We start from the raw sequence: 13,804 nt of genomic DNA, 5'->3' as shown, positions 1-13,804 counted from the left end.
CACATTTAAGATATCAAATACAACACATATATATATATATAGTGCTAATATTTTCGATTGTTATGACAGGTTTTTGACATGCTGGCATGATTTTCAGGACATCTGATCTTCCATGGTGGGGCCTGTAGTTTTTACGTCCAGGACTCTCTCTTTCAAATGTAATAACTTTGGAAGAAATTGTCATGTGTCACTTTCTCCCCATTCGTTCTTCAAGCCCTCGAACAAAAATGGCCTAATTCCAGATGAGGCTTGTGATAACTCAAGTTTAACGGTCCAAATTATAATTCCCAGCTTAGAATCATTATAGATTTAAAAATAATAATAATAATAATTATTATTATTATTATTATTATTATTATTTAAAGAAGCTTATCCGACTATCCGATTGGCAGACATTTGTTGACGGTCTAATGAAAAATATCCAACGGTCCTATTTCATCAAACAAGTGTCCATGCATCATCAGATACCAGGGTTGTCCAACCAATTTGACTTTGGGTATGTGAGTAGAGGTTGTTCGAACCAATTTTATTTCGGGAACACGACTTAGCAAAATTGGGTTTTTCATTTTAGTCAATTTAAGTAAAACACATATTTTCGGGGTGCCAGTGTATCAAGTAACATACTCTAGAGGAGTATAAATAACAAAGTTATTTATGAAATTCTAAAAATAAGTTATTTTGCCCGAAATGAGGAGATTTGCATTGTTCTCTTGTCGCTTTAGAGAATCATGAAAAGAGAGGCATGGGCACCTTCTACATAAATGAGAAGGCTCATCTCACCGTACAAACATAGGCGGGTCAAGAGGTAATTGACAGATCAAATCGGACTCCCCTCTTCGGATGGGACGTGGATTGCCTATCGTACTAAGTAAACTTTGTGGGGCCACCGTGACGTATATGTCTTATCCATGCCGTTAATATGCTTCATAAGATCATGTTAGGCCATGAGCCCAAATTTGAAGAATATTCAAATCTTAAATGGACAACACCATAGAAAACAGTGGGAACTAAGTGCTAAGGTTGAAAACTCCTTGGGAGCTACATAAGTTTTGGGTCAAGCTAATATTTGTGTTTTACCTTCATCCATGTCTGTATGACCTTATGAACGGTTTGGATGAAAAATAAACATTACTGTCGGCCCTAGGAAGTTTTCAACGGTGTACATCATTATTCCTTCTCTTTCCTATGGTGTGGTCCACTTAAGCTATGATATTCTTCAATTTTGAGATGATCATCTAAATGATATGTTAAAACGGTTGGACGGAGTGGAGAAGACAAATACATCACTGTGGATCGTTTATAAAGTACGCTATGGCGTAGCGTACTGAATTACTCAGCATGCAAACTCCCTTCCTAATGAATTTCATGTCTTCGACCTGACGGTTTGCATACTACACTCGAGTTCTCAATTCGGATAAGTGGGGCCCTTGTGTCAGTAATCCGAGCCATTGGTCGACTGAAAGAAGTCCAAAACGGATGGCTAGGATGTCGAAATCAAAAGTGAGACCAAAAAATTAGAAGTTTCAAGTCAGAATCTTGGGTTTCTCTCTCAGCTGCAAATCTCAACCGTCGGTTTATCTCTTTTAACCATCAATGTTTTAACCCATCATAGTCCATCCATCCACAGTAGTAGCTAGAACATCAACAGCATGGATTGTTCAAACATCAGTCCACATGTCAGAACTGTATAAAAAAAAAAAATTTAAAAATAAAAAATAAAAAACACCCGAGTATGCTGCTGGAAACCCTCTCGGGTCGAGGACACGAAAATGCCTAATCCCTGCATATTCCGCCCTTTAAAATAGACAACACTCTCTACCTTGCAGTTCCCATTCCTGTTCTGTTCTCTCTCTCTCTCTCTCTCTCTCTCTCTCTCTCTCTCTCTTCTTGAGATTATATCTCAGCTTCTCTTAATCTTTTTTTCTCTTCTGTCTACTACCAAAGTTATGGAATTTGCTTGAAATATCTTGGTTTTGTTTTGTTTTTCTTTTGAAAAATATATATATTTGAAGGCATGGAAGGACCAATTCATCCAGTCGACACAACGGCTTTCAGAGACTGTTTCTCTCTTGCATGGAAGAATCCATACGTTCTTCGTCTTGCATTTTCTGCTGGAATTGGTGGTCTGCTCTTCGGTTATGATACAGGTATTTCCTTATTTTCCATTTTTCATTTCTTCCTACTGTATTGATTTTTCAATTCCTCTGTTTCTAGTGTGTAAGGGGAGATTGGTTTTTCTCACATTTTTAATTAAAAATCAAAATACTATGTTTTTATTTTAAGGATTATATAAATATAATTGCTAGTTTTTAATAAATTAATAAAAATAACATGTTTTAAAAATCTTTCCAAATTACTGTTTATCTCTATATATGCATGTTAGCAGTATCCTATCCCTTAAAGCACAAAAAGGACCTTCTGTTTGAATCTGCCACCGTGTCGCTCTCCAAACGCACTGCCGTACAATCATTTGTGTAAGATAGATGTATTCCTTCAGTTCGTCACATGTGGCCACACTAGAGATATCCTTCTTGTGCAGCCTACCATTAACATGATCTGGCCCAATAAAACAGGCTGGCCCACTCATCTGGTGTCCATGGATGCTGATTTCCTACAAGGTGGCTACTTTATAGTGTTGTGTGGGGCCCACTATGATGTATGTGTTTTATTCATCTGTACTTAAAAAAAAAAAAAAAATCATTTTAGAGCATATGCCAAAAAAGAATGAGCCAGATAGATACAAATCTTTATATGCTGTTTATCTATTTTTACGTACTATTTTTTAGCATGAGTTCGAAAAACGAGGTAGATCTAAATCTTAAGTGAAACATATCACAAGAAAATGAACTATTAAAATCCTTTTATGGCCCCACAACCATCAAGTCTGTTATGTTTATTTACCAATAAGTCTGTTTGTTCGATCACACAGATCACAAATATCAGCTTCATCTATAACTTTTGTGGCCATGGTGTGCGTTGATTTAATGTACATAAATCAAGGTGGGCCCCACAGGGATCCACCAAAGCCGCCCCCAATGCAATCCACTTCGTTTGTGGCTGAAATTTTCTTTTTCAGGGAGCGGATTAAGTAAGACCTAGCCTCACCCATGACTATCCGGCCCTTACCATTGGGCCACCTTAATATATCTATTCTGTATCCATGCCGTCCATCCTTTTTTCCAGATCATTTTAGTACATGATCCAAAAAAGTAAGCCGAAGTGGACCATATCATAGGAAACAGTGGTGATTAGTCATTAATGGGCCACGAAAGTTTTGGATCAAGTTGATATTTGTTTTCTCCCTTCATCTAAGCTTATGTGACCTTATGAACGGATTGGATGGCAAATAAACACTACTAAAACATTAAGGCACGCCCTAAAAAGGTTTTTAATGGTAGGACGTTCAATCACTGCTATTTCTTAGAGATGGACCACCTGAGATTTTGATTTCTTCATTTTTGGTCACATGCCCTGAAATGATCTGGAAAAACGGATGGATGGCATGGATACATAATAGATACATCAAGGTGGGCCCCACAGTAAGGGACGCACCCAAGAGGCCGGAGTCTCATCTAATCCGCTCCCCGTAGGCCCTTCCACGGATAGTTCATGAATGGTCCTCCTTTTCTGTATAAATGAACTCAATGCAAACGAAAAAATACACTCGGAAGGTAAATTGTTGAATATTCAATGATTTTATCCATTCATAGATTGAATGGCTAGGATTTTTTCTTTTTTTTCTCTTTTGGCGACTCATGGTTTGCCCGTGACCTATTCATGGAGGGACCCACCTCTTGAACAGAGTTCTTATGTTTTGAATTTTTTCACGTTTTTGGTCTTTTATTATTATTATTTTCTGATGCTTTTTTAGGAAAATATAAAAACCCATTATTTAATTTATTGAAAGATTGAGGTTTTATTGGAAAATTGAATGATTTTCATGATTTTGTAGAGATTATTTTCCAACACCAGCTCATCCAGCATGGATCCCCCATGGGAGTGGACCCACATCAATCTATATACATATCAGTCCGTCCAAACTGAGTTTTGGTCTGTAGACGGCTGTTTACGACCATTGATATTTAACAGCTTTTAACTCCATAAATCAATGGTCAGGATCAGCATTTCAGCATGATTACTGAATAGTGGGCCATTTCCAACAGTGCCCAAAATATGGACAGAATAGAATACTGATTCCCAAAATCTATATTTTCTTCTTTTTCTTTGATTTTTTTCAAGTTGAAATCCATCAACGAATTTCCAAAAATCTCTCTCTCGGCTTGCTTGGAGTTGACATTTCCACCCCAGAAATTTGATAGTGCCATCCTCCAAGGGTAATTTGGTCATTATAAAGATATATAAAATCACTTGCTAATTAGGGTTTATAATCCAGTACATTTAAGCTTATGTGCCAGCCTGTCAACCAGGCATGAAATCCAAGCTGTCCATCTTGGAGGGCCCACCATATAAATTACCCTATAAATCATATGGACGGCTCAGAAAAACTTGCCAAAAGTTTTTTTATTTTTTATTTTTATGCTTCCATTGCTTTTCAAGTTGTATCCCAAATGGTGACCTGATTAAAATAAAATAAATTAAGAAAAGAAGAAAAATGTGACCCACCAAATGGACAGCTTGGATCTCGTGTATCTTTCCCATGCAGGGACATGTGCTGGCTCTAGATGAGTTGCCTCATGCACGGCCGTAGGTTAAACAAAGCCACACCCAGATCCATAGCTCAAGTGGTAGACTGAGCGAAAGATACCTCGTTTCAACACTGAGGTCCTCGCATCGAACTGAGATTTCAATTTGTCTCATTTTTGGTCTTATATCCTAAAATGATCGATGAATGATGGACGGCATGGATAAATCACATATATCATGATGGCAATGTGTATCCACTTTCAAGAAAGTGGTTGAATAATGGGAGAAGATAAGAAAAAGTAATTATTTAATGTCCACACAACTAATTTAAATTTAACTGTCTAAATAATGGGTCCCAGATGTGTAAATGTAATATGAAACAAAATTTTCCCACTATCTATTGGATTGGTGGACATCTTTAGGATGGTTAAAGTGAAACATATCCTACACTTGTATATTAGAAAACAAGTGTCCATATTTTAGTCAATTTAATTTTAGTTGTTTATACAATTTCTAAGTGCCCGTCGTCATAAGCCACTAGAGTATAAAAAACTCAAGAAAAAAAATATCTTTTTTTGTGTGATTATTTTATATAATTATATTTTTATTTATTTATTTTGAAAATAATAAGCTTAAAATCAAGTGATTGGAGCATTATTTGCACCAGGGCTTGTCACACTAATTGTGTAGAGAAAAAAGTGGACAGTTCAAATAGATTTTTGGACATTTTTATAGAGGGAAAAAAAAAAAGAAGGGACAGCTCAAATTGATTTTTGGACATTTCATTAGACATTTAAAAGATTTGGGGATGTTGCTAACATTTTCATGATTTCAGGTGTAATTTCAGGAGCCCTTCTTTACATTCGAGATGACTTCACAGCTGTTGATAAGAGAACGTTTTTACAGGTGAATTATTTTTAATTAGTCGTCTTAATTCATGCCTTTCAATCAGGACCATCCAAATTACAGGCTGATTGTGGATCATGGGGCATGGCCCAAAAAAATTACAATAATTGGCCATCCTAACCATTTGGTTCTGCCGTCGACTTTCGTCTTTCCACGGTTTTTGGAGCATCTGATGGTTAAAAGACTCGGAATGGCTGGTTAGGTCCTGAGTCAACTAGGGACTTACTCAAGTGAGGGCTGAGTCGGCCTGACTCACCTGAGTCGACGGTGACTCGTGTATCTAACTGGATTGAGTCTGTCCGAGTTTGAGTTGACTCAGAGGAGTCTTAAAAACCCTCCAAAAAATGTGGCCCTACCCCTGCATTTCCATCATTTGGTTTAGATTATGGAAAATATTTCAGATGATATTTTCAATACCTAAACTACCCTTCTATATTATATTAACCAAAACACCCTCATCAAGTAAAACATTTAAGCACAATTTTTTCAATTCCCAAAATGCCCTTCTTCATTACAGTGACCAAAATTCCTTTTCCATCTCAAAATAATGACCTCTTCCAGTCAGTTTTTCATTACCAAAATACCTTCATCCAAGACCTCTTAACATACTTTTTTATACCCTCAACCACTAAAATGACCAAAAATACCCTCTCATCTAGTAAGCCGTACATTTCAATACCCAAAATGCCCTTCATCATTACAGTGATCAAAACATCCTCACCTGTTCCAAAATTCTTTCATCATAAGTCCTCTAGGCATAACTTTTTTATACCCATAATACCCTCCATCTTAACCGTTAACAACCCTTCCGTGTCTAAACCGCAAGTACCTCTGGATGGTTAGCTCGCTACCTAGATGCATCCAAATTTACAATTAAATTCAAATTGTAAGTTATTAAGAAAGGTTGTTGTAATCTATAATCTATAAATACAAATGAATCCATGAGATTCAAGCATTCAATCAACTGCAAATATTAGTTTCCTCTATAGTATCAGAGCAATAATACCCAGTTTCAATTACCATCGTTCATTCACTAAATGACGCTACGAAACGAGCACCATTTTGAGTTCAATGGAAATGTAGTAACATCCAAAGGCACTTGTCCTAAAATACCCTAATTTTCTCTTTTACTACATGTAGCATTTCATTAATCACATCTCCCTCTATTCTAACTAGTACGTATGTATACTCTCCATGGCAATTTGTGTACAGGAGAGCATTGTGAGCACGGCAGTCGCAGGGGCAATCATAGGAGCTGCGGTTGGAGGATGGACGAGCGACTGGATGGGAAGGAGAACAACCATCCTAGTCGCTGACTTCCTCTTCCTTATTGGCGCCATCGTCATGGCCGCTGCTCCAAACCCTGCTATCCTCATCGTCGGCCGCGTCTTCGTGGGCCTTGGTGTTGGAATGGCATCAATGTCATCCCCACTCTACATCTCAGAAGCTTCTCCAGCCAAAATCCGTGGCGCGCTTGTCAGCACCAATTGCTTTCTCATAACAGGAGGCCAGTTCCTGTCCTACCTTCTCAACCTAGCCTTCACTAAGGTAAGTTGTTAGATGGTAATTGTACTATTAGAGAGACAAAATTACTATCGCGCACATATAGAGGAAGTTTGTGTTACGATCCCAAGAGTTTAATAGCCTAACCTAACACATTTCACCAATCATGGGGCTTTTGGTGTATTAGTTTGGTTCTTAACAATTGGTACTAGAGCCAACGCTACGTCCAATGTTTGATTCACAGAAGGGGCGAATTGTAGAAAGGGAAACCTGGACCAAAGTGAAAGCCACCATGATGGAGAAAGGGCTACCTGAGCAATCAGAGTGCAGACGCTAAATGCAAATGGCTACCTAGATAATTAGAGTGCAGCGGTCATGCTCTCGAAAATGGCTACCTAGATAATTAGAGTGCAGCGGTCATGCTCTCGAAAATGGCTACCTAGTATAGAGGCCAGAGTGAGTGCCGCCACAACATGGGCCGTCATGGACCTCAGCTGCAGAGCGTGGTGGAATGTTACGATCCCAAGGATTTGGTAGCCTAACTTTATATATTTTGATCAGTCCTAGGGCTTTTGACGCATTGGTTAGGTTCTTAACAGTTTGGTCCTAAAATATTAGGTCATAGTAAAATTCATAGTCAAGCTAGCCTTCACAGGATGGTAATAAAGAGAATGCCTCATATTTTCTTAAAATTTTCACACATTGGTGGGCCATTTTGATCTTCCTAGAACATATTGTTGCACTCAAAGGTAAGTTATACAATGCTCATACGCAGGTACCAGAAATTCTATATTATGGCAGGTTACTAGTTCAATCCTTTCATTTTTTTCTTATTTTTTTTATTAAGTAGATTACTGGGCCGAAATGGGTCTGACTAAGGTAATCCATAACGGCAATGGTTGCTGTAACAGCTGTCATATGACCGTTGTACACCAGTATAGATTTTAAAACATTAAGTAAAATCCATGCTCAACCTAGCCTTTTCTAAGGTGTGTCTAAGCAATTTTGCTATTACAGATACATAATTACAAATCTTTTCTAAATATCACAATGCATTTATAGGGCTACATTGTTCTTTTTTGTTACATAACATATGAGTTTTGCATTCAGGCACCTGGAACATGGAGGTGGATGCTTGGAGTTGCTGGAGTTCCGGCTCTGTTACAGTTTGTATTGATGTTCTTTCTACCTGAATCGTCTCGTTGGCTGTATAGAAAGGTGCTCTTAACTTTAATTTTCTACCTTTTCTTACTCTAATTTTGTGACCAATACATATGCAGATAGAAATTTCAGATGGGCCAAACGGTCATCATTGAACGCCCACCATTAAAAACTTCCTCTAGTCCATAATGTTTATTGACCCTCCCCATAATGTTTATTGACCCTCCTCTGATTGGAAAAAACAAAAACAAAAAACATATATTAGATTGATCTAAAAATTTTGTGGCCCACAAAGGTTTTTAATGGTTAATAATTATTGTTTCCTGTACTGTGGACCACTTGAAATTTGCATCTGCATCAGTTTTGGGACCATGGCCTAAAATAAGCTGGAAAAACAGATTAAAAAAGATGGATATACAATGCATACATCAGGGTAGGCCCCTACAGCCAGGTCTCACCCACATTGCTAATTCCAATGTCGTAGCCAAGTCCCAATCAAGAACACCAACCCGAATTTACATCGGTCAAGTTCGGGTTGAGCTAATTAATTTGGGTTGGGCTAGTTTTTTTTTTTTTTTTGTGTTAGCTTGTGAGTACCCCCCTGTCAGTTCACACATCACTGTTAGCTACCCCCACTAGGGAATCGATACCAAGACCTGAGTGTTGAAACGAGGTATCTTTCACTCAGTCTACCACTTGAGCTATGGATCAAGGTGTGGGGTGGGCTAGGTTGGTTTGGGTATAAACACATGCATTTGGGTCGGCTTTTAGGTTGAGTCAAATCAGGTTGGTTATAGAGGAATTTGGGTTGCGTTCAGGTTGGGCAACTCGGCTTGGAATGGGTCAAGTTAGGTTGTGGGTTGGGTCCTCTTGAATTCGGGTTAGGTTTAGGGTAATCTTTCCAAAAAAATAAAGCCTAGAGCATAGTCCTCCATATGTGCATACATACAAACAATCATTCATGCACTAGACTAGGATTATAGACATGCACATACACATTTTTTTTTTTTTAAGGTAACTAATGCAGGACAATTAACCACTTGCTCTAAAAGCTTGAACTAATAAAGCATGGTGAAGCAATCCCTTTATCTCACATCCCATGGAGTAGGTCCTCAACCCCCTCGTGAGCCCCACATCACATGGGTTCCACCTCACACGAGTCTTCTGCCTCACATAGGTGGGGCCCGCCTCACACGGGCTGCTAACCTGAGTCTGCCCCTGCATCCCACAAGCTACCCCACTCAAACCCGATCTAAAAATGCATTAGTAAGATTACAAGGGATTGAACCCTAGATCACTTATCACTCCTCACTTCTGAAAATTCCCTGAATTTCAGGGAAGGGTAGAGGAAGCAAGATCCATACTAAAGAAAATATACCCACCCCACGAGGTGGAAGCGGAGATCGACGCCCTTCGAGAATCAGTTGAAGCCGAATTCAAGGAAGAAGGATCTTCAGAAAAGATAAGCTTTATCAAGTTATGGAAGACAAAGACAGTAAGGAGAGGTCTCATTGCAGGTGTAGGACTTCAAGTGTTTCAGCAATTTGTGGGTATTAACACAGTCATGTATTACAGTCCTACAATAGTTCAGTTAGCTGGATTTGCATCCAATCAAACTGCACTTCTACTCTCACTCATCACCTCTGGACTCAATGCTTTTGGCTCTATAGTCAGTATCTACTTCATTGATGGTATGGGCCGGAAAAAGCTCTTGATCATCAGTCTAACTGGGGTCATGATCTCACTCGGCATCCTGTCAGCTGCTTTCCATGAGACTAGTTCTCATGCACCAGATGTTGGTGTGGCAGCAACGAACCATTTCAGCAACTACACCTGCCCAGATTACCAGACAGCTTCTACGACTTGGGATTGTATGAGATGCTTGAAGGCTTCTTCTCCAGATTGTGGGTTTTGTGCTTCTGGCACTAACAAGGCTAGTTCATTTCCATCTTCTTACAGTGTTTATTATTATTATTATTATTATTATTTATGCCAGTTACAGAGGAGCCTCAGGAAAGATGGATTTTGCTGATGAGCAGTCCTTAATATGTGGGGCCCATGAGTTGGTGATCCAGACCGGGCGTGGGTTCGGTGACTTAAGTGGGTGGGACCCCTGATTGTGGGGCTTATAGTGATGTATGTGCCTTAAATCCACACCGTCTAACCATTTTGAAATCTCATTTTAGGTTATGATCATGAAAATGAAGGTGACCCAAATCTTAGGTGGACCACACCATATGAAACAGTTGTGATTGAATCCCCACCGTTAAAAACTTCATGGATTCTACCGGAATGTATATTTGTCATCCAACCTGTTGACAAAAATACCTAGATGAAGAGACCACACAAATATCATCTTGATCCAAAGCTTTTGTGGCCCACGAGAAGTTTTTAACGGTCAATTTTCACTGTTTCTTATGCTATGGTACATGTGCGATTGGATCCGCTTCATTTTTTGGATCATGCCCTAAAATGAGCTTTCATTGTGAATGGACGGTATGAATGTACTCACATACATCAAGGTGGGCCCCACAGTCAAGGGTCCCACCCCCCTTGATCGATCGGGGCATCCACCGAAGCCGCCCCATCCAGACCATAGATGGGGAAGCCCCAAAGATCTACTAAAATGTTAGAGATACTAACCCTTCAATCACGGAAGTGGGTTGCATGGTGTGCCGCACACCACCCACATCGGTGGTGTGTTGACATCACTAAGTCCTGTGGGCCCTACAACGATGTATGTGTTATCATATACCCACTGTCCATCTATTTGGAGAGAGCATTTTAAAGTACGAGCCCAAAAATGAGGCATTTCCAAAACTCGAGTGGACCACACCACGTAAAGAAGTGGGGATTGAATGTATACCATTGAAAAATTCACCGGGAGGGGGAGGGCACAAAAGTTTCGGATGAAGCTAGTATTTGATTGATCCCTTCATACGGGTCCGTCGTCTGTGTGACCTTATGAATAGGTTGGATGGCAAATAAACATCATGGTGGCCCTTTGGAAGGTTTCAACAGTAGAACTTATTCTCCCCACTGCTTTCTTTAGTGTGGTCCACTTGAGCCTTGGATATGCCTCAATTTTTAGGCCCATACACTAAAATTGACTCGAAACATGGATGGACCGTGTGGATATAACACATACTTCATGGTCGGGCCACAGAACTTGGTGACATCCTGGTGGGCCTCTGGAAGGTTTCAACGGTAGAACTCATTGTCCTTACTGCTTTCTACGGTGTGGTCCACTTGAGCCTTGGATTTGCCTCATTTTTTAGCACATGCCCTAAATTGTCTCGAAACATAAACGGACGGTGTGGATCTAACACATACCTCATGGTGGGGCCCACAGAACTTGGTGACATCAACACACCACGGAAGTGGGTGGTGGTGGGTGTCCCCACCACGCTATCCGCTTCCATCAATCAGTACCCTACAAAGTGATAATTTCACAAAAAGCATGCAACAACAGTCCACATTGAATACACAATAAGCCAACAATCCAAGGGTTCAGATGGTCCAATCCCAGAAATTTTGTAATATGGTCCACATCCAAAGTGGACCCATCAAATCAACGGTCTGGATTTCATTTTTATGAATTATGTTGTTTATGGTAATCGCAGATGTTTCCTGGAGCATGTTTGATTTTAAATAAAACGGTGAGAGATGTCTGCCACAAGGAAAACAGGGAATGGTACACAAAAGGATGTCCAAGCAACTATGGATGGATAGCATTGATTGGATTAGCTCTCTACATTATCTTCTTTTCTCCAGGGATGGGAACTGTTCCTTGGATCGTGAATTCTGAAATCTATCCTCTAAGATTTAGAGGAGTCTGCGGTGGAATAGCTGCTACAGCTGTTTGGATTTCAAACCTGATAGTGGCCCAGTCTTTCCTGTCCTTAACTGAAGCTATAGGAACGTCATGGACGTTCTTCATTTTCGGATTGATATCTGTGGCTGGCTTGATTTTCGTGTTGATTTTTGTGCCTGAGACGAAAGGGTTGCCTATCGAGGAAGTGGAGAAGATGCTGGAGCAAAGATCTATACAGTTGGTGTTTTGGAAGAAAGGATCTGATGAGAAAAATAAAAAGAATTCGGTTGTGTGAATGAAATGGGAGTCGTTGGTTTTTCTGCTTATATTTATATATGAGCTCCACTAACTCAAATCAAGGGAATTATAATCCTTACAAAGACTGGTATCATGTGTCAGTTGTCTTAATTCCAAGAGGACAAATTAAAAATAAATATATATATTGCTTTTGGATGGACAAGTGAATGTAATTGGTAGAAATATATTATAGTTTCGTTACTGTTGCATCTGGTTATTTCACTAAGTGGGCATTAAAAAATATAGATGGATTAAATTATTAATTGGACCTGTTTTTATATAAATGATCTTGGTTGTCAATGTGTGTTGATATTTGCACTCTGGCTCATCAAACATGCTCAGATGTTGATGAAGAATCTAGAACAATGGATTGGATTGGATTGTCCAAGTGTCTCATAGTAACTAGCTAGTGCACTATCACTTAGAGCGCTCTGAGAGCACTGGAGATGGACTATAAGTAGAGCTGGCACGGGACTAGCGGAATCGACAAAATCAACTTGTCCGCTTCTGTTAAACCTGACTCAACTTGAACTGAGTGGGTGAGTTGATCTGAACCTAGTAGACTTTGTCCAATCTGAACTTGAACCAAGTCAAGCTCAGATCACTCGTTAACCCAACCCAATTGGAAATCCAACTCAACTCAACTTGGAATAGTGTCTATATATATGGAAATGGTTCTATGATGTTGACCTCATGGGAACTTTCCCATCAGTCATGGAACAGAGCCACTATGAAGAACTTCCAGGAGTTATGAAGGAAGCTTTCGGCTCGTATTGGTCATGGGTTGAGACCGGGAGTTGAACATGAAATCTAATGTCCTGTTGTTCTTCGGTAGCTTAGTGGTAGATCGGTTGTTGTTAATTGACTGGTTTTAGGTCCAAATCCTACTTGAAGAGATTTGATGAATTCTTAATTAAAGAATTGACTTAAAAATTAAGTTAATTCATGGCTTGTGTAGGCCACACCACATAAAAAAGTTGAGAGGGGTCACCCTCCCATTAAAACATTCATAATCATTTGTTGGGCCCACCGAGATGTGATTCACAAATCTAACCAATTCATTATGTATGTCCCACTTGGATGAGGGATCGGACCAAATTTTAGATGCATCCAAATTTCAGATGAGCTCCACCAAGTATTTTTATTTGTTTTAGACATGTCTTCACATGATTTTAGATGGTATGGCCCACCTAAGTTTCGTATACAGCTGAGTTTTGGGATATCCTATGATTTAAAGGGGACCCATCAATGTTGATGTTCAACACACACCACGGTGGGGTCCACACAACTCGACCTCCCTAGAACCATTTTCCACACACACACACACACACACACACACACACACACACACACATATATATATATATATATATATATATATATATATATATGCGCACACACACACACATCTGCTGCCGAACCCGACCTCCCTCCCTCCCTCCTCTTCTGAGCCTACAGCCACCCACCACCACCCGACCA

The 13,804-nt window shown here is 39.6% G+C and overlaps 1 protein-coding gene across 1 annotated transcript; it reads left to right on the top strand.

The window, feature by feature from the left end:
• Positions 1-1,839: 1,839 nt before the first annotated feature.
• On the top strand, positions 1,840-12,534 carry LOC131243158 (probable inositol transporter 2). The gene is made up of 6 exons (XM_058242300.1): positions 1,840-2,147; positions 5,480-5,550; positions 6,763-7,098; positions 8,164-8,271; positions 9,551-10,147; positions 11,838-12,534. Exons 1-6 carry the CDS (start codon positions 2,015-2,017, stop codon positions 12,321-12,323), a joined length of 1,731 nt encoding a protein of 576 aa, XP_058098283.1. The 5' UTR covers positions 1,840-2,014; the 3' UTR covers positions 12,324-12,534.
• The last annotated feature ends 1,270 nt before the right edge of the window (positions 12,535-13,804 follow it).

This window comes from Magnolia sinica, chromosome 1, assembly GCF_029962835.1.
Source record: "Magnolia sinica isolate HGM2019 chromosome 1, MsV1, whole genome shotgun sequence".
Taxonomy (NCBI): Eukaryota; Viridiplantae; Streptophyta; class Magnoliopsida; order Magnoliales; family Magnoliaceae; genus Magnolia; species Magnolia sinica.
The sequence above is the reverse complement of the archived record's forward strand: the minus strand, read 5'-3'. Positions and strand labels throughout refer to the sequence as shown.